Genomic DNA, 26844 nt, shown 5'->3' with positions numbered 1-26844 from the left:
CAGAAAGAAAAGTTTATGAAATATTTAATTTCATATGTAGTTAGAATTCATGATTTTAGAAAAAAAATTTATGAGTATTTTATTAGCAGTTCAACAAGGACAATAGAAAAAAGTTTCTTGGATAGGCAGGTAAAGATTAAAATTCTATTAAATATCAATTATTACAAATATATCATTATCTTCTTTTTTGTCATGAACTTGCATGTTGGAATAGGTGATGGCTTTTACTTCAGTTCCCTGCAAAGGTCAAGAAAAAAAAACAATTAGTCATAAAAAAAATCAACTATGAATAGAATAACATCATCATCATAATTTAATATCTGTGTGTCATACTGGCATGGGCTGGACAGGTTGAATAGATCTGAGGGCTCCAAGGACTGCATTGTGCTCCAGTGTCTACTTTGGCATGGTTTCTACAGCTTGATGCTCTTTCTAATGGCAACCACTTTACAGTGTGTACTGGGTGCCTTTTATCGTGCCACCAGCATTAGAGAGGATGCTACACAGCTCGTGGGACCACAAAATCCAAACAGGTGGTGGTGGTAGGAACTGAATTTATGTGAGGAGATAAGGGTTAAGGAGGGGAAAGCATGTTCTTGTAGAGAAGCTACATGGTTACTCGCCTTCAAGAGAGAGAGAGAGAGAGAGAGAGAGAGAGTGAGAGAGAGAGAGAGGGTGGAGGGAGAGAGAGAGAGAGAGAGAGAGGGAGGGAGGGAGAGAGAGAGAGAGAGAGAGAGAGAGAGAGAGAGAGAGAGAGAGAGAGAGAGAGAGAGATGCAAGCAATGTGAAAAGTGATGATAATAATCACAACCGGGATTGGTTTAAAGCACCATGGATCCATGGATGATCCTTGCACTTATTTCTCACCTGGGTTTTCTTGACTCATATGAAAGGCAAGGATGGTATGTCTGAGAGATGTAATTGGATATAGAAGTTGAGTAAAGACTTAGCAATACCAGAAACAAAAATCTTAATGGGCCTTGCTCCATTTGAAGGCATGATGGATGACCATTCACACCTTGTAGTATTCTTTGCCTTGTCATATTATCCTTTTCTTGTCATTCTCCACACTAGAATTGGAGAATTGTCATTCTTCACACTAGGGTGACGCATGAGACTTGCCTGCCTAACCATCAAAAGCGTGGGCATGAAACAATACTAACTGGTTTACATGAGTGTATACACACACACACATGTAGAAGTACCACTATCACCACTACTACAAGCATCAGTATTGCTACCATCGCTACTACCACTACTACAACTAGAACCACCACAACCACCACCAACACCACTACAACATAGCCATGCCCTACCACAATTTTAGTTACCATCCAGAACTATCACATGACTATACCATCATGACCTACTACTGCAGTAGAGAGAGAGAGAGAGAGAGAGAGAGAGAGGGTGGAGGGAGAGAGAGAGAGAGAGGGAGGGAGGGAGAGAGAGAGAGAGAGAGAGAGAGAGAGAGAGAGAGAGAGAGAGAGAGAGAGAGATGCAAGCAATGTGAAAAGTGATGATAATAATCACAACCATCAGGACCAACCATTCACTATCCTCATGTAGCCATACCATCTTCATTTACTACTACTTAAACTACCACCATTCACTACCTTCAGATACCCATACTATTCTGGCTATCATCCACATGTCCAGACTACCTCTAATCAGTCACTCAACCTCCTAAAAATAACAGCCATATCTCCCACATTTTGGACCCTACTGAGTTAAATAGGGCCCACGAGATAATGTAATTCTGGTTTAAAAACAAAAGGAAGGGAAGTCATGGCTGGAATCTCTTTTAATACAGGTCTGCTGCATAATGATTGAGACGGAGCTAAAGAACAACCTCCACAATAAGCAGCCACTACATAGTTACCCCTGTGGCAAAAAACAAGAGCCGAGTCTCCCTCAAATTCTACCCTGCCATATTGAAAATGAAGGACACTGAAATGGCTTTGATCATAAGTCTATTTGATCAATGTGAAGGTGCATGGCTTAGTGGATAGGGCATTTGGCTCACGATCATAAGGTCGTGAGTTCAATTCCCGGCGACGCACTGTGTCCTTGAGCAAGACACTTTATTTCACATTGCTTCAGTCCACTCAGCTGGCAAAAATGAGTAGTACCTGTATTTCAAAGGGCCGGCCCTGTCATACTCTGTGTCACGCTGAATCTCCCTGAGAACTACATTAGGGGTACACGTGCCTGTGGATTGCTCAGTCACTTGCAAGTAAATTTCACGAGCAAGCTGTTCCATTGATCGGATCAGCTGGGACCCACGTCGTCGTAACCAATGGAGAGTGCTCCATTTGATCAATATTGACCTAGAGTTCAACAACAATAGCTCTACATTACACTCAGTTTACCTAAACAAGCAGTAGTACCCCTAAATTTTGTTGCTTCACATTCAACTCATTGTCTTTCTTTCACCTCATCACTTACCTGAGGATGCTTATCAAGATCAAATTCTTCACCATACCTGCAATAATATAAAAAGAAACACGAGGAAAACATTATAAATTCATATCTAAAAAACACATTATATTGAAATGAGTAGCAATGATTGATAAAGTTTTGTTAGGGAGACAGTCAATAGAGTATGAATTTACTATAGTGTAATGTTTTTATTGCAAGATATACCATAGTGTGGAGCACCGTCCGAGCACAATCATTGTGTAAATAGCAACAGCGTGATCGTTACCAACGTCGCTTTCCTGGCACTTGTGCCAGTGGCATGTGAAAAGACATTCGAGCGAGATCGTTGCCAGTGCCGATGGACTGGCTCCTGTGCATGTAGCACGTAAAATACACCATTTTGAGCGTAGCTGTTGCCAGTAAGACATTCGAGCGAGATCGCTGCCAGTGCCGATGGCCTGGCTCCTGTGCAGGTGGTACGTAAAATACACCATTTCAAGTGTGGCCGTCGCCAGTACTGCCTGACTGGCCTTCGTGCCGGTGGCACATAAAAGCACCCACTACACTCTCGGAGTGGTTGGCGTTAGGAAGGGCATCCAGCTGTAGAAACTCTGCCAAATCAGATTGGAGCCTGGTGTCGCCTCCTGGTCCACCAGTCCTCAGTCAAATTGTCCAACCCATGCTAGCATGGAAAGCGGACGTTAAACGACGATGAATTGCTATAGAATGTGAACAAATACTGATAAATGGTGGATGCAGTGATACACTGCAATGGTACATGTCCCCATACCTGATCTGAGAGGTTTATTGAAATACTATGTTTGTTATAGCAAAAAGGTCTTTATAGTATGTGATTTATCATCATGTGAAGTTTAGTATTGTCTGAATTTTTCATTAGTATAAGGTATGTTAGAGTAATGGGTTTCATATATAGTGAAGTTTGTCAAAGTGTGAAATTGATTATAGAGAGAGTTGTCAGTAACAAAGGTCTTTAGCTGTGACCCATAGCACTTTTACACATAGACCTACAGAACTGATAAAAACCAGATTTATGGTTTTATTCAATAGCAAGTTATAAAATGATTGTAAAATCTGAGCTGTGAAAAGTTAACTTACCCTTCTGCATGTATAATAAAATTTTCTAAATCAAATTCTAATATTTTCACTTTCTGCAAGAGATTAAAAGTTAGAGAGAAAATCAGTATTCAGTTAAAATTTGAAAGTTTTAGTGGTTGAAGTAGTGACTAATTTTTTTTCTTTTTTCTTTTTTTTCTTGAGCCTTAGGATTCATAAGATCAGTTACCCAGCTTCTGTGACTTATAAGTAACTGAGATCACAACATCACCCCTAAATGGGATGCCAGTCTGTTGCAGGGTTTAAGGCCAGCAATTCTGAGGGGAAGAGATAAGATGATTATATTCATCCCAGTACTTGACTAGAATTCCATTTTATTGACTGACCCTGAAGGGGTGAAAGGCAAAGTTGACCTTGGTGTCATTTGAACTCAGAATGTAAAGTGCCAGAAGAAATGCCACCAAGCATTTTGTCTGACATGCCAATTTTGAATTCAATATCTTAACTGTTTCTGTACATGCTTATAAAATCAAAAATTTAGTGCAGCATCCATGACTTTTGAAACATATTTTCAAGATCTGAACTGTTGAAGCATGGAATAAACTACCCATGCCGTTTGTTAGCATCAGAACAGTGAATCTCTCATAACTGCCATACTTCCCAAAATTCATCAACACCATTCCTGATGGACCTATGCCTCCTTTTCTTGTCATGGCTCTTTTACTGTATTAAAGCATGGACAGGTGTAGGCATGAAGAGGGGCAGGGATAGTAATAACAACAGGGCATAGATGTTTGGTTGAGAAACTGGCTTCACAGTCATTAATGACACCTTAAGATGCTTGCAGTGGGACTGGAACTATGTAACTGTGTGCTACGAAGCTTGCTTCCCAACCACATGGTTCTGGATTCAATCCCACTACATGGCATCTTGGGGGAGTGTCTTCTACTACTGCCCCAGATCAATCAGTCTTGTGAGTGGATTTGGTAGATGGAAACTGAAAGGAAGCCTGTCATACATATATGTGTGTGTGTGTGTGTGCGTGTTTCTGTCTCCTTGCTTTTCTCGTCATGGCTCTTTTATTATATTAAATAATTCCTGGCTAGGATGAATGTGGGTTGTTTGATAAACCCATGTGACTTACAGTTGTTATGATAATGACAATAAATGCATCAAAAGTTTTAATGAGGAGAAAGATAACAACAATGGCATTAATTAAATTCAAACTGCATAAATATCTCTTCTTTATCACAATCCTTAGTCCAGACAGAGATTAAAAAAAGAAACAAATAAACAATTAAAAACAAGCATTCTACTTACTCGCACTATAAAGAAAGGTTCAGCACAGAATAGGAATAAGAATTCGTCCAAGAAATGAAACAAGAGCGACAGCAAATCATCACCTGAAACAAAAATCAAAGTTATAAACATACTTATACACACACACAAAGTTTATACTTTGTGGCTGATAAAAACTTTAATTTTTATAAGTTAGTCATGGGAGGAGGCTCTGTTCTGCACTAATAACTCTACTACTACTACTACTATTACTACTACAAACTAAATAATGAACCTGAAATGAAGAGTTACCGACTTTAATGGCATAAAAGACGCACAGACACATTAGATGCACCTCAATTTCAGCAACGCATATTCAGGAGAAAAGTGGGGTTTTAATGCATTATTGCATGTAATATAGGCTCAAATTCGCATACAGGACCAGGGTTAATTTTTGAAACATATATTTTAAAAAAGTGTGCGTATTATATACGCCGTCAAATACGATAGTTATCAGGAATTGGAAATGAAGTTTGGTGAGAAGAAATGTACTTCAACCTGTATGCTAGACTTCATGCATAAAAATGATTACAAGGGAGATAACTCATCGTAATACCCAGCTGAAGAAATTAAGTACAACTCCAATAATAATTATATATTCAAATTCCGCCGAGGTCGACTTTGCCTTTCATCCTTTCGGGGTCGATAAATTAAGTACCAGTTGCGTACTGGGAGCGATCTAATTGACTGGACCCCTCCCCAAAAATTTCGGGCCTTGTGGCTATAGTAGAAAAGAATAATTATATATTCAAAGTGTTTGGTCCTGTTGTAAAACTGACCGGAGAATAGAAATGTTTAAATTGATAAATTCAACCAACCCCTGGCTTGTAGAAAAAGGTATCGTAAATATTATCTTTCTTTTTTTTTATTATATTTGTTTTTGTTGAGTGATTCTGTCAATCCAAATATTTATATTGGTTAACTTCTTCAAGTTACTGAGGAAGCTTTATGCGAACTTACATGGTCAGAGTCAAATGGCTGAGTGAAAGAATGATTAATATTGGCATCTAAAAAGACAAAATGGAGAATATGATACGAGCAGCACTTTATCTCATTGTTAGTAACAAAAGACTGAGACCTCTGGAGATATGCTGTGACTGCGAAGACCCAGCAAATAAAGTGAGTTCATGATTGTATCCTACACCAGTTTCGCATAACCAGCCCCAGCCCATTCAAAAGTACCTTGGATCATAGGGCAACCTGCTGTACTTGAGGAGACCTACTGAGTCAAGTACATCAACATCAAAATCAAATGGAAATTGTAGTTGTGATACCCGTGCCGGTGGCACGTAAAAAGCATCATCCGAACGTGGCCGATGCCAGCGCTGCTTTGACTGGCTTCCATGCTGGTGGCACGTAAAAAAGCACCAACTGATCGTGGCCGTTTCCAGCCTCCTCTGGCCTCTGTCCCGGTGGCACGTAAAAAGCACCCACTACACTCACAAAGTGGTTGGCGTTATCAGACTGGAGCCTGGTGCAGCCTCCTGGTTTCCCAGACCCCGGTTGAACCATCCAACCCATGCTAGCATGGAAAACGGACGTTAAACGATGATGATGATGATAATGATGATGATGATGAACCTTCAGCTTTAATTTTCTGTTGTTTGTATGTTCACCTTTTTTTACAATCCAGACATAAACTTAATAAAAAAAAAAAAATGTTATTTTATTAAATCTCTCCAAATTTTTGATTATTTTCAAAACTAACTGAGACACGTAGGACAGTAAATTTCATTAAAATTATGGTAAAAAATGGTCCCTTTGTAGCCCTGTGCCCATATTAGAAATATTATTGCTATCATTCCTTGTGCCAAACAAACACAGAGGGATCTCAGTGTGACTGTTTTACCTAGAAATAGCAGTGAAATCTACCTTAAATCAATAACTTACAAAAAAGAAATAATAATAAAATAGCATTCTACTGTCTTAAAAAAAAAGGACACACTGAACGATACAATCCAAGATACACTATTCCTGAAACAAAAACACGATGGTCATAGCTTGAATGTTTTTATCACAGGTCTGCTTAACCAGGATTGACTTAGGGCTATAAAATAATCACAAGCACTGGCAAAATTTAGGGTTCTAAGTAATTCTGGTAAAGAAGATACTATTATAAGGTGCAGCACAGAAGTTTGTTAACCAATCCAGTATGATTTATAGCCATACAAGTGATAGCAGATGGTAGAGTCAGTAATGTGCCAGACTAATAGTCATTTTAGTGGTATTTAGTTACATCCTGTTGCATTTTGAATTCACTGATTTTCCCATTCATCATCCTTTCTAAGTTTAGTATTGTGTTGAGTCAAAAGTTCTGCAATATTTTGGTAACTTATTTGCTTTATTCGTGACGTTAGAACAAAAGCAGTCTAGTATTCAAAGTAGAGGTCATCATGTTGCACTGTTTGAAGCCATGTTTAGGCCAGTTTTTGATTCCATGATGATACCAGCTCTTGTCCGTCTTTCGAGGTGAAGAACTCCTTCATTGAAGCTTCCACCACCTCTTGGTTGATGAAACATCACAAGTGCAGGAAGTGAGCCATGAATCAGAACAATAACTGCAGTCAGATACTGGGTTTGACGTAACTGATTATACTATAGTCTTGGAAGTAGTACCCAAGCAAGACTTCAATCTAATAGCTGAAATTAATCATCATCGTTTAACGTCCGCTTTCCATGCTAGCATGGGTTGGACGATTTGACTGAGGACTGGTGAACTGGATGGCTACACCAGGCTCCAACCAGATCTGGCAGAGTTTCTACAGCTGGATATATATATATATATATCATCATCATCATCATCGTTTAACGTCCGCTTTCCATGCTAGCAGGGGTTGGACGATTTGACTGAGGACTGGTGAACTGGATGGCTACACCAGGCTCCAATCTGATTTGGCAGAGTTTCTACAGCTGGATGCTCTTCCTAACGCCAACCACTCCGAGAGTGTAGTAGGTGCTTTTATGTGTCACCGGCACGAGGGCCAGTCAGGCGGTACTGGCAATGGACACGCTCAAAATGGTGTTTTTTACATGCTACCTGCACAAGAGCCAGTCCAGTGGCACTGGCAACAACCTCACTCAAATGTTTTTTCACATGCCACCAGCACAAGTGCCAGTAAGGCGACGCTGGTAACGATCACGCTCAAATGGTGCTATTTACGTGCTACAGGCACGGAAGCCAGACAGCTGCTCTGGCAATGATCATGCTTGGACGGTGCTCTTAGTGCTCCACTGGCACAAGTGCCAGTCATCGAATTTGGTTCAATCATGAAGACAAAAAAGGCACATTGAGTGATGTAGTTCTAGAGAGACTATGTAAATCTGAAAAGTGGAAGGTCTTAAAAGCAATAAAAGAATATACCAAGGTTGTGTGGTTAGGAAGCTAGTTTCAGGTTCAGTCCCACAGCATGGCACCTTGGGCAAGGGTCTTCTGCTATAGCCTTGGGCTGACTGAAGCCTTGTAATTGAGTTTGATAGGCGGAAGTTATCGCCGTATGTGTACATGTGAGTGTAAGTGCTTGTGCCTTCGAACAGTTTCTTTTTTTTTTATCTCTTCTTTACTACATTGCATTTCAATCACTATTTCCATCTCATTACTTTTATTTCAATAACTTTGAGTTGAAAGTCAAACACTTGACGCTCATCACAGCCTTAAAACAAATACAAGAGAAGAACAATGTGTCTGCTACCTACCAGTAGCTTTAATTTCTTGTCTTTCCATCATATCAACTGTTTCTATATTTGTCATGTAAGCAAACATTGCCATGGCCGCCTGCAACAGAAACAAAGAAAAACACTTATAATAATAATAATAATAATAATAATAATAATAATAATAATAAAATAATAATAATAACAATAATAATAATCCTTTTTATTAAAGGCACAAGGTCTGAAATTTTGGGGGAGGGGACTAATCGATTACTTTGACCCCAGTATTTCACTGGTGCTTAATTTATCAACCCCGAAAGGATGAAGGGCAAAGTCAACCTCGGCAGAATTTGAACTCAAAACGTAAAGATGAATGAAATAATAATAATGATCCTTTCTACTATAGGCACAAGGCCTGGATTTAGTGGGGAGGGGAACAGTCAATCACATAAACCCTAGTACTTGACTGGTACTTAATTTTTTGACCCAGAAAGGATAAAAGGCAAAGTTGACCTTGGTAGAATTTGAACTCAGAATGTAGTGATGGGTGAAATACTGCTAAGTGTTTTGTCCAGCATGCTAATGATTCTGCCAGCTCACCACCTTCATGATGATGATGATGATAACAACAATGATCCTTTTTACTAAAGGCACAAAACCTGAAATTTTGGGAGAGTGGGATGCTAGTTGATTGCATTGACCCCCAGTACTTGACTGGTATTTATAAAGAAGGATGAAATGTTAAACACTTTACCCAGCGCCCTAATGATTCAGCCAACTTACTGCCTTAACAACAACAACAACAACAATAATAATAATAGCTGTCATCATTTAACTTCCACTTTTCTGTGCTCGCATAATGTATTTTCCTAATGTACAATAAAATGTCTGTGTTAGGATTTGGGCTTACACGGTACCATAAGCTCAACTCAATAAGCTTAGTTAGGCTTAGCCATCATTACGTATCCAGGATGTCATTCAGAAGAGAAAAGCATAACACATGATGTTGTAATGTCAACAACATCATTTTAATGTTCTCTTTTCCATGCTTGCATGGGCTGAGTGGAGTTTATTGAAGCAGATATTCTACAGCTGGATGCCTTTATGCCCTCCAATTGGCCAACCCTCACCAGTTTCCATGGCCAGATGCTTTTGCAGAATATTGGTAATGAATGAAATTGCCTGTACGATTGTTTACCACTATCACTCACTGCACAGAGAGAGAGAGACACACACAATGGGCTTCTTTTAACTTCCATCTTCCAAATTCACTCTCAAGGCTTTGGTCAGCCTGAGGCTATAGTAGAAGACACTTGCCCATGGTGCCACGCAGTGGGACTGAACCCGGAACCATCTGGATGGGAAGCAAGCTTCTTAATCACTCACCTACATCTGCTTGTAACAAACTAAATCTGCAAATGTATTTTGATCCTTGACTGGACATTAATTCACATGTTTTATACATAATTTTGTGCAAATGTATGAACGACACAAAATCCAATTTTACTTAATTAGAATATAAATCTGAAGCTTTAAGAAATCATTGATTTATAGAAAAATGGAAGGTTTTTACCTGTTCAAAAGACTCCTGAAGTGTGTTGCCCCCTAGAGAGATGTCAGTTAAGGAAATATGAGTGGTGATGACTCATGAGTGATGATTGTTCACGATGGTCATGACAGTATTGTCGATGGTGCATTTGAACCTCTATGTTAAAACCTACAAAATTCTGACACCAACTGGAAATCTCCACAGAAATAGTTGATGTCAGTATCTTGCAGGTTTTAATGTCTACGGAGTGGGTTTCCTCTACAGACCTGTCAAGGATCCGAAATGTTGGAATCAGCACAGGTACTGAAAATGCATTATGGGATATTGCCTTGTTGTAAGAGGAGAATTCTGACTGGTGTGTGTGTGTGTGTGTGTGTGTGTGTGTGTGTGTGTGTGTGTGTGTGTGAGTGCCTTGGCATTGCATGATTGTTGTAAATTAATGTGATTCATTTCCAATATTCTGCAAAAACATATCTGGCCACAGGGAGATATTACCTTGCTTGGAAACAGATAAGTGTTGGCAACAGGAAAGACATCCGGCTGTAGTAAATCTACCTCAATAAAATCTGTTCAATGCATGCAAGCATGGAAAAGTGGATATTAAAATGATGATGATGATGATGATTGTAGAGTAGCAGAATAGCAGAAGCAGTCAACTGTAGGCTAGCTTTGTGATGTTTAACTGAGTCCTTCTGCTTTCTGCATTCAAACCCTCGCCTCATTGCTTTAGTCTTCTATCCTTTCACGTGGCAATAAAAGTACTAATCAACTACTGGGGGATATACTGAATCTAAGATTCCCTTCCTATTCAAATTCATGGCTTTATGTCAAATATGTAAAATATTGATATCATTGCAACTTGAGCAGCAAACTATATTTCATGGGATGCAATGATAAGTGAAATGGATTGAATATGATGATGATGATGATAGTGATGATAGTGACAGTGATGATCAGTGACAACATAGCTTCAAATATTTATTAGATTTTAAAGGATACAGGCATGAATTCTGAAAAGACAATAGAAGACGAAAGTAAAAGGTTTAAATCATTATTAATAACAGAAATGAAACAAATTAAAGTTCACAGCTATCGCAAAGAAATAACAAGACAAAATGAAGCTACATTGGACTAATTGCCAGTCAGAAGAAAGACTTCCCGAAACACAAGGGACAAACTTGGAGTATCTGTAACAAGCTTCAAAACATCTGTCAGTTAGGGGTGTATATTCTGGGTGTTGCTAGGTGTGTGCTGTACACCCCTCGAAAATGGCAAATTCATTATAAATATTAACCTTACTCATTAATTCAATCACAAATCTTAATGGATTGAAATTTGGTGGCATTGGGTGTGGCAGCATACCCAATACAACAAACACCATACACCACTGCTGTCAATCAAATACTTCCAAGTCCTTCTTTAGGGTTTATGCAGAGAGCATTCTTCTCATTGGAGCTGAAACCTGGACTATGAAGGAGTTTTGAGGTTGTCTTCATGGTACATACACCAGGTTTTTCATGAGAGCTCAAAACATGGGATGTGAACACAAGACCAAAGTGTAGACTTATGGACACACATTCTCTCCAACTCCACTATTATTGCTAAAAGCAGAGTATGCTTTGCTATCATACTGAATACCAGATCAAGTCAGATGTTATGTTTTGAAGACTTTCACATCCTAATAAGGGATGAAAACCACTCAACTCTGTTGATGTTGCTAATAGAGATAAGCAACATGAAATTGAAAACCTACCAAAGACAATGGAAGACAAAAAAAATTCCTTGCATGGCATGGGGAAGCATATTTCACCTATAAATGCCTGAAGTTAAAGAATGCCACTAAAACTAATGAAATATATAGGGGTTTATGTCACTACACTTACAAAGTACAGGGAACCATCATCATCATCATCATCATCATCATCAACAACAACAACAAAAACAATATCCATGTTTCATGCTGGCATGCGTGAGACAGTTTGACAGGATTAGATGAGCCTAAGGACTGGATTATTCTCCAGTGTTTGCTTTGATATGGTTTCTATGACTGGACATTTTTCTTAACCTTTCGTTACCAACCCAGCTGAAACCAGCTCTGGCTCTAAGTACAAATGTCTTGTTTTCATCTTGGGATCATCAGCACCATTCAGATTGTGGAGTTACAACTGCATGCATAGATTATATCATTACATTTTCAGGCACAGAGTTTAACGTCATTACAATTACCTATGTAAATTATGTAGTCATAGTTACATAATCTCTTGTACAAAAAATGTATAGGAGTTCATTTTAGATATAAGAGATAATATCAATACAGATTCAAATACACAGAATTATGTCATTATAACTACCTAAACGAAGGATTATGTCCTTACAACTACATATACAGGGGATTATATTACTACAAGTACAGATTAAAGTGAATTATCTCACAACAACTAGATATACAGTGAATTATGTTACTACAACTAGAAAACAAATCATATTTCAGTTAATTAGAATCCTTGATATAATAGGTACTTGTGGATCTTTCTAAGAATGTATTAACCCTTTTGTTACCATATTTCTGCCATTGTTTCATTTCAAAATGAAGAAGAATTTAGTAAAATAACTTTGTCATTATCAAGCTGGTGTTTATGACATAAATAAATATGAAATTTTGATGGAAGGGTTTAATTTAGACCAACCACTTTAACTCTTCCTATTCAAAGCATTTTCATAAGCTTCTCCTAAATGGCTATGACTGTTTTCAAGTTTTTAGCTAGGCTTTGCTTCATACATTCTGAGTAATATAAGGCTTTCTTTTCATAAGTTCCAAGTTACTTTAGTGGTTGAAATAAAATTATGATTGTGTATCATACATAAAGCATGGACACTAAGAAACTATGTCCTTTGTATCACATATGATACACAGAACAGGCAAAGGTTCAAAATTATAAAGCTTGTATCATAGGCAGTTTGGGATGGGCTGGTATTAAAAGGGGTAAAGGAGTTGGAACTTACTGGACATCAGCTGGATGGTCCAAGTCTGTGAAAAAAAAAAAAGTTATATAACAATTAAAAAATATAAAATGATTTTTATTAAATAGTTTTTAAAATTGTTTGTTAATGTCATTAATACCAACATATTAACAGCTTTGGAATGACCCCAGTACTCAACTGGTACTTATTATATTGGTCCTGAAAGGATGAAAGGCAAAGTTGACCTTGGCGGGAATTTGAACTTAGAATGTAAAGATAGCCTAAAACCGTGAAGCATTCTGCCCAATGTAGAAAATGAAATGCTTCGTGGCATTTCATCTGTCTGTATGTTCTGAGTTCAACTTTGCTTTTCATCCTCTCGGGGCTGATAAATTAAGTACCAGTTGAGTACTGAGGTCGATATAATCAAATGCCAAAATTTGAAAGCAATATTATTTTCAACACCTAATTACATTTTCATAAGGGGTAGTGCACAACATAAGAGATATTGTGCACTCATTACTGACCAGCTGATTTTTGCCATTGGTTCTTATTGAGGGCAAGGTCAACAGCTTCATTAAATCAAAGTTTGTATCAGGCTAGATAATCATCATCATCATCATCGTCATTGTTTAACGTCCACTTTCCATGCTGGCATGGGTTGGACAGTTTGACTGAAGGCAGGCAAATCAGGTTCTAATCTGATCTGGTGAAGTTTCTACAGCTGGATGCCCTTCCTAGCGCTAACCACACCAAGAGTGTAGGGGGTGCTTTTTACATACCACCAGCATGAGGGCCAGTCAGGCAGTACTGGCATTGACCACGCTTGAATGGTGCCTTTTACGTGCCACTGGCATGAGATGAGACCAGTCAGCCGGCACTGGCATCAACCACGCTTGAATGGTGCTTTTTACGTGCTTCCGGCATGGGAGCCGGTCAGGTGGTACTGTCATCGGCCACAACAGGTCTTCAAGTGAACAGGACAGCTTAAGAGTCATGAACAGTGGAAAAAAGCTGTTGATGGCCAATGCCCCACAGGGAGTGAAGGGCTTAAGACTGGCCCTCACTACACTCTTGGAGTGGTTTGTGTTAGGAAGGGCATCCAGCTGTAGAAACTCTGCCAGATCAGATTGGAGCCTGGTGCAGCCATCTGGTTCGCCAGTCCTCAGTCAAATCGTCCAACTCATGCCAGCATGGAAAGCAGACGTGAAATGGATGATGATGATGTGTGTGTGTGTATTTGTCCCCTCACCATCGCTTGACAAGCGATGTTGGTATACTCACATCCCTGTAACTTAGTGGTTTGGCAAAAGAGACCAATAGAATAAGTACTAGGCTTACAAAGAAAAAGTCCTGGGGTCAATTTGTTTGACTAAAGGCAGTGCTCCAGCATGGCTGCAGTCAAATGACTGAAACAAGTAAGAGTAAAATGTTGATGATGCTCTGGTTTCATGGTACAATCTCAGGTAAAGTGAGGCAATGTAGAATAAAGTGTTCTGTCTTCAAACACAACAAAATGCTAGCAGAAGAATGTGAGGAGAGATGGTTAGTGATGAGACAGAAGTGACTGTTGTAAGTGATGGTCGTGACAGTATTGTCGATGGTGTATTTGAACCTCTATGTTAAAACCTACAAGATTCTGACACCAACTGGAAATCTCCACAGAAATAGTTGATGTCAGTATCTTGCAGGTTTTAATGTCTATGGAGTGGGTTTCCTCTACAGACCTGTCAAGGATCCGGAATGTTGGAATCAGCACTGGTACTGCAAATGCATTGTGGGATATTGTCTTGTAAGAGAAGAGTTCTGACTGTTGTATGTATGTACATGTGTATGTCATTGTCCAGTTTTATTTCGAGATTTCTTGCCAACAGAGTAAAAGCTGGTTTCTAACCTAGATTTAAGGCTCCTTCATTGGAATTTCAACATCAACAACAGGGTATTTTTGTTTGTATGTATGTATGTATATGTGCAGATTTGTATGTTTTACTTTATGTATGTATTCTCATGCATATAGTTATATATCTAGACATGCTCATATATATTTAAATGATAAACTTCTGGAAAGTTTTACAGATTTTTACATACATACATATGTATGCAAAAATCTATAAAACTTTCCAGAAGTTTATCATTATATATGTATGCATGTATGTATGTACCTTGACATTGCATGTTTGTTGTAAATTAATGTCATTCATTTCCAATATTCTGCAAAAGCATATCTAGCTATAGGGAGATATTATCTTGCTTGGAAACAGATAAGTTTTGGCAACAAGAAAGACATCTGGCTATAGTATGGGAATGACTCGGGGGAGGGTATGTTAGATACAGGAGGGCACTGGGAGTAAATCCTCTCTGAGACAGTGGTTCTCAAACTGACAAACAGCAGTGACACCCACCACCACCAAAAAAGTATCAGTGAAATGCTTGAATTTCTTTCCACCTCCTTATCAATGAGATAACAAAATAGATTAACCCATTACCTACCAGTGATCTCATATGAGATCACTTAAAAATTACACATTTCGTAATTATCTGTCAATATTTACACATATCTAACCTTTTTGCTATATCTACTAGGAATATTTCTCTGATATTCAAATGAGGTTTGCTAATTTTTCACCCAATATCCCGCTTATTTCTATTTAAAATGTTATTTTGATCATTCCAGCGTGCTTCTAAGGCTGTTTTATGCTAAAAATCAAAGTTTCATAAAAAAAAATTCCAGTTAATAGAATTATGGGAGGTAATGGGTTAATAGATTTTGCATCTGTATAATTCTTCTTTCTTCACTAGGGTTTGACAAATTTAAAAAATTTTAAACCAACTGAATTTTTATTAAACATGGCCATTTGTCTATCTCCTTTTCAAACCTCACAGTTTCTGCCACTTATGAGAAACTCCACTCAAGTAAATAGTATCTCACGATTACCACAAGCACCTCTTATATCATAACCAACATGCCGGTAGTATCTTAGCCACGTACAACCAGATCTACGGTTATAAGTCCACAAAATGGAATAAATTTGAGTACGATGAGAACGAGAATTCTGATGTTCCGGATCGGATCCTCTATCCGTGTATATACGAATGTATGGAGAACGCGGATAGACTGTTTACAGTATCAGGCAATCAGTTCAGAAGTCAGTGATCACCAGCTAGTGTCTTTAAAGTCAACAGGGAAACTCTCAAATGCCCAGTTCACTTAGCTGCTAAGCAAGTTTCACCAGAACAATATAGTACATTATGCACGAAAGATCCTTCTCTCTTTACCTCAAATCTATTCTATTTTGTGAGCTTTATCAAACTGATTATAGCCAATAAAGATTACGACTAGTTCTTCCAAATCTGTTACATTTTATTAGAAGCAACCACCAGATCATCTCATGAATAAGGCAGATTTAATCCGGCCTTCGGATGTCTTTAGCGATGTCCACTATGTTGTAAGTATCCGGATCGAATCTCCAGTCTGAGGGTACCTTTCTCTCATCGTAACTATTAAAACAGAAAGATCGAAAAAAAAAAATGCTGTTATCCATTCAGCAGTCTATATCAAAGGACTTTGCCTTGAACCTGATTAAAAGTTATTACTTTTAAATTTCGGTCTGATCGTGTAGCATGCTATACAGAAACTGTTTTAAATCGAAACTACGCATTTTCTCTACAACTAATAACTTCTTAGTTAAGAAACGAAAAGACGAAAATCATCAATGGTAGCCCCATCCAAACACGGTGCTTACCCATTTCTACATTATCTGATGTGTATATTAACACACTCAAAAACAAAACAATGATTCCAAGTCATTTTGTTTACATGTAAGATTGCGCAATGAGTGCGCTGAAACGGTTTCAAAAGCAGGTTATTATATCATCAAGGAAAAGACAAATGGTATGAAGGATAACAAGTAAATACAGAGCTAATAAACGATCAAGACAAAATAACTGAAAGCAAAGAAAATGTATTTTCTAATAATTACATTCATATTTAATAACAGGCAGTTCCGTGTCCAGGAAATCATTGTTGGTAGAATTGTTCGCCATCTTCTTAGAATGAAGAGCCGACTGACGATAAAAGGAGGCCTGTGATTGGCTAGCTTTCTTGGTTACCAAAAGCTACCAAAATGACTTCTCAAAGTGGTACATACTCTTTCAGCCGAAGCAATCCTTCTATTGCACTCCGTCAGATTCTCGTACTGCAGGTATTTCGAGATTTTCGTGGCTCTAATTACATACTGATGTATCGCTTTTGTCTGTAGATAGTGGTTTGTATTCCATTAGGTGTAAAGGTAAATGTTGTTGTTATGCAGCACTGCTAGCTATGATCGAGCGGGACATCCCATTAAACCAATATCTTTTATTAAACCGAAGGTTCGTGAAACCGGTAAAAGGAAATAAAACAAAAAAAAGGACACCGATTTAGCGAAAACGGAAAGTTCTAACAGTTACATATGTGTGTGTGTTTATTAGTCAATAAGTTAACTCAACGCTGGTGTTAACAAAAATTAAAGCAGTAATCTGAAACAATAACCTTTTACTTATTCGTTTCGGTTATTCAAGGACGCGAATTTATTTTTGCACATTCCCTATTATTGTTGGTTCACTTTTAATTACTACCACTTTAGTTAAAGATTGTTCTTTTCTTATTAAATGTTTCTTCAGATATTTAATGAAAGGGGAAACGAGATTTTGTGATACTTGTTCTGCTCAAACATTAATTGTAGTCAAAAATTAATAATCGACACCTGTTTTTGAACTAAGACACGTGTAGATAGATGTCTCACTACTCTTCACTCTTTTAACTAATTATCTTCGTCTTTTATGACTCAGTTGATGAACAAACAATGTCACCGTAATTGATTCATTCATATCAAGTCTACTTTAAATGTGGAGAGGATAAAATTTGTTCAGTAAGATTGTAATATGAGTGCTTATATCATAGCTTCTCTCATAGCTTAAGCCAACAGGCGTACTTGAACTTAGCACTGCAATCTAATGTAAACACTTGTCTATTATGCATTGCTCCTGTTGTCACTTGGTGAATTGAGCTAACGAAGGTTAATTTTGCAGGACATTGCCACAACACCTGATTCTCCAGCATCCTTCACTTTGGTACAACAAAAATATGATGGAAACATTTGGGTATAACGAAGTAGTTAGGTTACAGTTAAGGGTAACCAGTATTGTGTGATGAGGTATATTGCTACTTGAGTGACAATATTTTTTTAATGTAGATGGCAAACTGTTAATGCGGTGCAAAAATAACAGAAGTTGACCCTTCAACCAGTAACTATATTCCCTATTGTATTTCAACCAATTGCAACTGTCGTAATTACTACTTGTCAGTAACGAAATTCGGACCTACTGTCCCTTGGTTCAAATTTCATGCAGTTTTTACTTAGTCTTTCACCTTTCAACAAAACAATTAACTTCAGCTAGCTTTGACTTGAAGTACTGAAATAATTTGATGTCTGGTGTGAACATATCACCGTTCGCAATTTGGCAACAAAGCTCAGATAAATTGGTGCTGTAATCCAACTGGGTTGACATGTCTTCAACACAACTCCATACCACAGAAAACTAGATTAAAACTTTTAATAAAAGCTAGATGAAGGGCTCTTGTAACCTTCAACTATCCTATGATGGTTTCACATTTCCGATATATTTTTCTCTCTGTTACTGCTTTATGACTTCTGATTAAATTTCTCTTTATTTGTTTAATGCCTGTTTTTTCCCAATACTATCGTATGTTGCACAAATGTTAATTACTGTGGAATTATGTTACAGTTGGACACTAACACTCTTCTGTTTTTTCAAGTAAAAGTTTTTTTTTTTATTCCTCTTGTCTTCAGAAGTAAGTGTTAAGCTACAGGGCAAGTTTTTGACAGAGTTTGCCTTACAGCCATGTGGTTTTGGGTTTCACCCCACTGCATGGCACTTTGGTTAATAATCTTCTATATCCTCAGGCTGACCAATGTCTTGTGAGTAAAATGCACCCAGTATGCTGTATAAAGTGGTTGGCATGAAGAAGGGCATCCAGAGCAGACAGCAAGGCTTAAGCCATCAAACCCATGACAGCATGGAAAATGGTTATGAAATGATGATGATGATGCCACCACGCCATAACAAGGACTGGACCAAGAAAGAATACAAAGGTGCATGGCTCAGTGGTTAGAGTGTCAGGCTAACAATCATGAGGTAGTGAGTTCGATTCCTGGACTGGACTGTATGTTGTGTTCTTGAGCAAGACACTTTATTTCACGTTGCTCTAGTTCACTCAGCTGTAGAAATGAGTTGTGATGTCACTGGTGTCAAGCTGCGTCGCCCTTTGTCTTTCCCTTGGGTAACATCAGTGGCATAGAGATGTGGGGGGGGGGGCTAGTATGCGTGGGTGTCTGCTGGTCTTCCATAAACAACCTTGCCCAGACTTGTGCCTTGGAGGGGAAGCTTTCTAGGTACAAATCCCATGGTCATTCATGTATTTAGGACTTCATTACACTTCCTTTTCTAAGGTAGAGTGTGATTTGAAGGAGATTTGGCAGTTATTTCTTCTAATATGTTAAAAGTGATTCACTTCAGTAACCCCTTCGGGCTAAAGGCCCTAATACAAATGTAAACAGGCCTGTTATATCATTGACACCTTGTGTCGCAAGCTTATATCTATTGTTTTCTTTCTTCTTATATCTCAGACGGTCCAGTTGTTGCCTATTTATATCTTTATTTATGCTGTTATTACTCCCAAAGTATCATATCCATTATATGTATTTATTTATTTATTTATTCCTATAGGCTCATATTCGTGGTTTTGTTGTCCGACATCGGATGAAAAAACTAAGAACAGAATTTGAGGAAATTATGCAGGAAATTCATCCCAATGGAAATCTTCATGTTGTTTGGAAAAGAAATTTGTTGTGCTTACCTGAATTTTCTTCAAAGAAAGAAAGTTGTAAACCATTCCAGTTGAGTTCTAAACCACATAAATCAAAACCTCCTGAACTTCTAACTAAACAAGAGAACCATTCGATTCCTGGAAATTTTAACAAGCGTTCTTCAAAGACATCAAATTCTTTGAACCAGTGTCTAAATAATCAAACACCTGTAAATACCACTGAACTTTACAATATACAAGGAACTAATAGTGAAAGAGACAAAGAAGTACATAGAGGTGAAGAATTGGTTGAAAAAGATCAGAATCATTTTATAGAAGACTCTTTTGAGTCAGAGCAACTGAAGAAAGAGAGAAAAATTTCCTTGCATACGGACAGCAGTGAGACAGAATTTGATAGAAAAACTTCAAATCATTGTGATCATTTGTTTAGAAATGGAAATAGCCTTCCAAGAAATTCAAGAAAAGAACAGTTCATGAAAAATGGCAATGGCTCCATTTCTACAGCATCATTTTGTCTGCCTGTATCTTCTACATCATTTGACTGTTCATCTTTCACTGATGTCACCTCAGTTTGGGACAGTACCCCATCATCTCCAGGTAATTATATATTTGTATTTCAGTAGCAGAAATGTTAGGATGTCTGACTGATTACCTTGTGATATTTAGTTACGGCTTTTTTACATTCTGAGGTTATACTGCCAGAGTTGACTTCCTCTTTCATTCTGCCTGGGTTGATAGGATAAATTCCAGTGAAGTACTTGAACTGATTAGACCAACTGTACACTCCCACTTCCCTTCTGTGTCTCTTTCTACTAAACTTAAACATTATCATTGTCATTTTTATTATTTTGCTGTTAATAGTGTTAGTGTTGTAACTTGCTTAATTTCTATTAGACCACAATCTGTGGTTCAGAATGAAAAGCATTCTTGTTTCTTCTCCTGTTAAAGTCCTTTTATGCTAATCATCATTTAACGTCTGCTTTCCATGCTAGCATGGGTCGGACGATTTGACTGAGGACTGGCGAACCAGATGGCTACACCAGGCTCCAATCTGATATGGCAGAGTTTTTAGAGCTGGATGCCCTTCCTAACGCCAACCACTCCGAGAGTGTAGTGGGAGCTTTTACGTGCCACCGGCACAAAGGCCAGTCAGGCAGTACTGGCAACAGCCATGCTCAAAATGGTGCTATTTACGTGCCACTGGCACGGAAGCCAGACAGCTGCTCTGGCAACGATCACGCTCAGACGGTGCTGTTAGCGCTCCGTGTCACTCTCGTACAAGCAGTGTCATTCATTTCCAGTATTCTGCAAAAACATGTCTGGCTAAAGAGAAATATTACCTGCTTGGGAACAGGTGAGGTTTGGTGACAGGGAAGGCATCCAGTCATAGAAAATTTGCCTCAATAAACTTCTGTCTGACCCATGCAGGCCTGGAAAAGTAGGCATTAAAACGATGATGATGATGATGATGATGATATCTGTTTTTACTTTGTATTGAGGACTTTCAGATATAGTTCTTGCTGAAACAGATAAACAGGTTATCTAAACTGAACCCATTCCCAGTGAAGGTATGTGGCTGAGTTTTAAGGGTATTTGGTTCACAGTTGTAAGGTCATGAGTTCAATTCTTGGTGGCCCATTGTGTCCTTGAGCAAGACACTTTATTTCATGTTAGCTGGTGAAAATGAGTGGTACTTGTATTTCAAAAGGCCAACCTTATCACATCTTGTCTCATGCTGAATCTCCCTGAGAACTACATTGAGAGTACACGTATCTGTGGAGTACTCAGCCACTTGTACGTTAATTACATGAGTAGATTGTTCTGTTGATCAGGTCAGCTGGGACCCTTGCGATGACTGATGGAGTGCCAGTAGTTGTACCTGTTCCCAGATCAAGATCAAACTTTCCAAGGTTTACACTAAAATTCTTTATTATAGCTCCCAAAACCCCACCGGTGATCGGTTGGATCATGGCCTTGTTAACCATCATATACAAACATTACTTTGTCATATTTCATAAACACAGTGTAGTATACTACATGTTATATATCAATACTGTAATCTGAGTTGCTGTTATTTGTGCAGTTTAATGATAATAATCCATTTGCTTTTGTTCTCATCATAAATCAGACATCACACTGGATGACATCCAATCTTCAGAAAGTGCAAGCTCTTTACTGCAGGAGAGACAGAATTTGGCCATGGAGTTAGTGTGGATACAACAAGCAATATCAAGTCGGAAAAATGTGAGTTGAAAGCTTCAGCATAACTCTGGATAAAATTTATAAAACCTTCAGCCTAATTGTTGATAAAATTTGCAGCATGAAAGAATTTCATATGCTACGAAGAAAGGTGTATATTGATGTTTTAGGCAGATAAATAAGGTACTAAATGCACACTTGGGTATAGGTGCAGGCATGCTGTGTACTTAAGAAGTTTGCCTTACAGCCATGTGGTTTTGGGTTCCACCCCACTGCATGGCACCTTGGTTAATAGTCTTCTATATCCTCAGGTTGACCAATGTCTTGTGAGTAAAAATTGATAGATAGAAACTGTACAGCAAGCCCATTGTATGTATGTATGTATATGTGAGTGTGTGTTATTTGGCTGAAGAAGAAATTAATTTGTAATTCTTGAACTTGCATTAAGAATCAATTTTTATTAAAAGCAACAATTAGCATATTACCAAAAGTGTTTCAGTATTCAGTGAAGGTGCATGTCTTAGTGGTTAGGGTATTCGGTTCATGAGCGTAAGATCATAAGTTCAATTCCTGGTGGTGTGTTTTGTCCTTGAGCAAGACACTTTATTTCACATAGCTCCAGTACACAAAGCTAGCAAAAATAAGTAGTACCTGGATTTCAATGGACCAGCTTAGTAACATTCAGTGTCATGCTGAATCTCCCAGAGAACTACGTTAAGGGTATAACAGTCTGTGGCATGTTCAGCCACTAGCAGGCTGTTCTGTTGATCAGGTCAACTGGAATCCTTGCCAATGTAACTGACAGTGCCAATCATTCAGTATTCTGATTTACCTCTAATTTTAATACAAATTTCTTATTTACCATATTTTCTGGCATACAAGTTGATGTATATAGTGGAAACATTCAAACATTGTAACTATCTTTCCAAATTCTGATGCATTTTACATGGAATTTTTGGTCCTCCAAAGTCGTTTTGGTGTAAATGTTGACCTACCTTTTTTGATCTGATAAATCTGACTTGTATGCTGGAAAATGCAGTAAATCTTAATCTAAGCAGTGATGATGTACAGGGTGTCCACAAAGTCTGGGTACATGGAGTAAATAATATAACATAAACAATTAAATATAAGAAATAATAATTTCTTAAAGTATGTGTTAATCCCCATGTGGGTACATGGAGTAAATAAAATCATAACATAAACAAGTAAGTATAAGAAATAATAATTTCTTAAAGTATGTGTTAATCCCCATGTACCCAGACTTTGTGGACACCCTGTAGATCCTGTTCCATTGTGGCCCTCATGGTGTGGAAATTGTGGGAGAATGGCAATATTATGATCATAGTTTAATTACAAGTATGTGACATGATGTATCTGTTTTATCTTTTCAGTATCTCCAGCTGAAGTCCCAGATTGAAACATGATTCCATACCAAGCCTCAGCATTTGACACAAGTGTTTTGAAATATGGAGAGTGTTCTTATGGTTCAATCAGCCAGAGAATAAATGAACCCTTGTGTTAGCAGTCTGTATATCAGTAGAGACTACAAAACTATGGCTGGAGACTATATGCAAGACTGACTTTTATTGGAGAGCTAACCAACTGAGGCATGACTAGAAAGTATGCTTTCCGACAGCCTTCAGGTGCAGCCATGAAAGAATGCAAAAGTGTCTCTGGTCTGTCATGCCTATTAAGGGGAGGGCACCAAAAGTGTGTTTGCTCTTGGATACCGAGAAACTTTGTTATGCTATTGGAAATCAGTACCAGTATATTACAGGTATTTATTTTATTGAGCCCTGCAGGGATAAGATAAAGAACAAGGTCAACCCATAAAGTTGAGAAATGTAGTTCAATACCAAGAGGTGTTTAATATCATTTCTATCAACTGACTGTCTTCGGAGCCTATGAGAATATGAACACTCGAAAGATGTACACATTCTCAGGTACCTATATTTGTAACAGTCAGTTTTATGCTATTTACATGTCAACCTATTTGGACCCTGTAGAGAGTCTACAGTTATCCAAGACAAATATGATGACTGCAGATAATCTTTTCTACTGTAGGCTCAAGGCCTGAAATTTGGTGGGAGGGGTAAGTCGATTACATCCACCCCAGTGAGTAACTGGTACTTATTAAAAGTCAACCCTGGCAGAATTTGAACTCGGAACGTGAAGACAAATGAAATACCATTAAGCATTTCACTAATGATTCTTATTTCTTTATTGCCCACAAAGGGGCTAAACATTTCGCTAATTATTCTGCCAGATGGCTACCCTTGATGATTGCATATAATGTGTTAGAGTTTTGAATTATGAACTTTCACGAACTGTGGAATAATAGATGTCATCTGAGGAATAAGTAATACTTGTGGTTTGGTGTTATCAAGTACTATAATATAGTCTGGACATCATTGAAGGTTACGTGTATTGTACGATACAGCTTTATTATCACTACTATAATGGCCTCTGTTCCTTTGAGCTGACTGTTCTTGTAACTCTTCCACTCAGGTGCTCTCGACTCACTCATTACCCTTGTATGCAATTGCCAGGTCTTGCACTAACCACTACAGCCAGTCTTCCCTTCCCAGAACATTGGCTCCTTGGAATCTCCTCCCTGTTCATGTCTTTCCTGCAGGAGCCAACTTCCAACAATTTAAACGAAACATTAACATCATCAACTTCATTAGTCTCAAAGGAATTGCAAAAGTCATGGGCACAGCCCTTCCTCTAGACTTAGTATGTAAGAAAGAAAAATTGAAGTGTAAATGTACTACACCAGATTTAAATGGCCCCTTCCCCTTCCATTAAAATAACTCCTTTACATAAGTAAAAACTAGAAAAGCACTCAGAGAGCGCAGACCTCCGCCAAGCAGCTCATTTTAAGATAGATACACGAGTAAAATTACTAATAGAGAAACGAAAATAAACTTTGGAAACAGCAACACCACCATAGGTTACGTGAAAATAATTAATGTTTTCAAGGGAGATAAAGAACATAACATTGTAATACTTCATGTAAAGTAAATATAACAAATGAAAAATCCTTCAAGAATCCATAAAAACTCCCAGATCACTACCAAAATTTCATCATCTGTTCCTTGTGTCGTTACCAACTTTTCCTGCAAGTTTCATCAAATACTGTTCAAACCTTTTTGAGTTATTTTGCACACAGACGGATAAACCAACACCGATGAAAACATAACCTCTTTCCTTGGCAGAAGGTAATCAATATTGAAATGTAAAAGAATTATTAAATACTGTATTGTTAAATTTTTATTAAACAACATATTCATCTTCATTATTTTGTTTTAATAGTCTTCAGATTTGAGAGAAATTATTACAATAATGACTAATATTCTGATTTCCTCTTGAATCCACTTCACTTTCAGCTAAATTTTGTTCCCCTAAAGCTACTGCAGCTACCAGAATAACACCATTCCAAAACAATTTTCAAATGGACACCATTAGTGGGGAAAGAAGAAAGCGAGAAAGACCAAAAACTGTATGGCACAAAACATAACCAACATGAGAGAGGCATGTGGCTTAGTGGTTAGGGTGTTGGACTCCTGACCGTAAGATTGTGGTTTGATTCCTGAACCAGGTGATGCATTGCATTCTTAAGCAAAACTCTTCTTTACTGCTATTATAATGACATTGATCAAAGCCATGGGTTAAAATGAACATAGAACGTAAATATGGAATACACTGAACAGGATAATGATTCACCATCCTTTCGCTCTTTCCTGCTGGGTTACCCTTCTACCTCTTCCACGACGTGACACTGTTCCTATGCGTCTTTTCTACTTCAGCCTCTCTAAACCTGACACAAAGACACCTCCCTCAATACTGCAGTTCCACTCATTGAAGCAATCTTGTCTTGTAAATTACTCGGTGACCTCACTAGTGCAGGTGCCATGAAAAGAAAGGTGTTCAGTATGCTCTGTATAGTGGTTGGCATTAAGAAGGGCATTCAACTATAGAAACCTTGTCAAAGTAGACAATGGAGACCAACACAGCTCTCAGGTTAGTCAAATCCTGTTGAACTGTCCAACCAATGCCAGTATGGAACATGTATATTAAATGATGATGATCACACTGAAAACAACCATAGGCGCAGGAGTGGCTGTGTGGTAAGTAGCTTGTTTACCAACCACATGGTTCTGGGTTCAGTCCCACTGCGTGGCACCTTGGGCAAGTGTCTTCTACAATAGCCTCGGGCCGACCAAAGCCTTGTGAGTGGATATGGTAGACAGAAACTGAAAGAAGCCCATCGTATATATATGTGTGTGTCTATGTTTGGTTGCCAAGCGATGTTGGGGGAACAATGCTGGTGTGTTTACGTCCCCATAACTTAGTGGTTCGGCATAAGAGACCGATAGAATAAGTACTAGGCTTACAAAGAATAAGTCCTGGGGTCGATTTGCTCAACTAAAGGCGGTGCTCCAGCATGGCCACAGTCAAATGACTGAAACAAGTAAAAGAGTATAAGTTAAATAGAACACAACCCACATTCATGACAACAATGGTTATACAAAACAATTGTGTTATAATGAACTGTTATTTACACATCATAACAAAAGGTTGCATTGATCACAACTGTTTTACACAGAACATAGTCACTTGTTACAGTGAATACAAACATTGTAATACAGAATACACTCATGGGTTAGACAACATAACTGTGAGGTTATACTGAAAGAAACATGCTGAAACATTGGATTATAGTTACACTAGGTACATCTGGCCATAGGAAACTATTTTG

The 26844-nt window shown here is 38.1% G+C and overlaps 2 protein-coding genes across 3 annotated transcripts; one reads left to right on the top strand and one right to left on the bottom strand.

Moving 5' to 3' along the window:
• Positions 1 to 7: 7 nt before the first annotated feature.
• On the bottom strand, positions 8 to 17164 carry LOC106875373 (tRNA-splicing ligase-activating factor archease). Its single transcript, XM_014923470.3, has 9 exons — positions 16975 to 17164; positions 13037 to 13061; positions 11033 to 11043; positions 10058 to 10089; positions 8527 to 8605; positions 4816 to 4898; positions 3538 to 3590; positions 2449 to 2485; positions 8 to 237 (listed from the first exon to the last, which is right to left on the bottom strand). Exons 1-9 carry the CDS (start codon positions 17036 to 17038, stop codon positions 148 to 150), a joined length of 474 nt encoding a protein of 157 aa, XP_014778956.1. The 5' UTR covers positions 17039 to 17164; the 3' UTR covers positions 8 to 147.
• Positions 17103 to 25380, top strand: LOC106875371 (uncharacterized). 2 transcript variants are annotated; one of them, XM_014923468.3, is made up of 4 exons: positions 17103 to 17196; positions 19784 to 20480; positions 22012 to 22127; positions 23474 to 25380. In XM_014923468.3, exons 1-4 carry the CDS (start codon positions 17119 to 17121, stop codon positions 23504 to 23506), a joined length of 924 nt encoding a protein of 307 aa, XP_014778954.1. In that variant the 5' UTR covers positions 17103 to 17118; the 3' UTR covers positions 23507 to 25380. The 2 variants fall into 2 exon arrangements, with proteins under 2 accessions (XP_014778954.1, XP_014778955.1); XM_014923469.3 differs by lacking the exon at positions 17103 to 17196 and adding an exon at positions 17597 to 19149.
• Positions 25381 to 26844: the final 1464 nt, after the last annotated feature.

Source organism: Octopus bimaculoides, chromosome 4, assembly GCF_046866305.1.
Source record: "Octopus bimaculoides isolate indiv1 chromosome 4, ASM4686630v1, whole genome shotgun sequence".
Lineage (NCBI taxonomy): Eukaryota > Metazoa > Mollusca > Cephalopoda > Octopoda > Octopodidae > Octopus > Octopus bimaculoides.
Note: the sequence above shows the minus strand (reverse complement) of the source record. Positions and strands in the feature narration are given on the sequence as shown.

Coding starts and splice junctions, on each gene's coding strand:
- LOC106875373 (XM_014923470.3), bottom strand. CDS start 17,038: ATGGCGAACAATTCTACCAACAATGATTTCCTGGACACGGAACTGCCT. Junction 8,606..10,057: donor TTCAGGAGTCTTTTGAACAG/GTAAAAACCTTC, acceptor TTTCTGTTGCAG/GCGGCCATGGCAATGTTTGC. Junction 4,899..8,526: donor ACAAGAAATTAAAGCTACTG/GTAGGTAGCAGA, acceptor TTTTTGTTTCAG/GTGATGATTTGCTGTCGCTC.
- LOC106875371 (XM_014923468.3), top strand. CDS start 17,119: ATGACTTCTCAAAGTGGTACATACTCTTTCAGCCGAAGCAATCCTTCT. Junction 17,197..19,783: donor GTCAGATTCTCGTACTGCAG/GTATTTCGAGAT, acceptor TTATTCCTATAG/GCTCATATTCGTGGTTTTGT. Junction 20,481..22,011: donor CAGTACCCCATCATCTCCAG/GTAATTATATAT, acceptor ATCATAAATCAG/ACATCACACTGGATGACATC.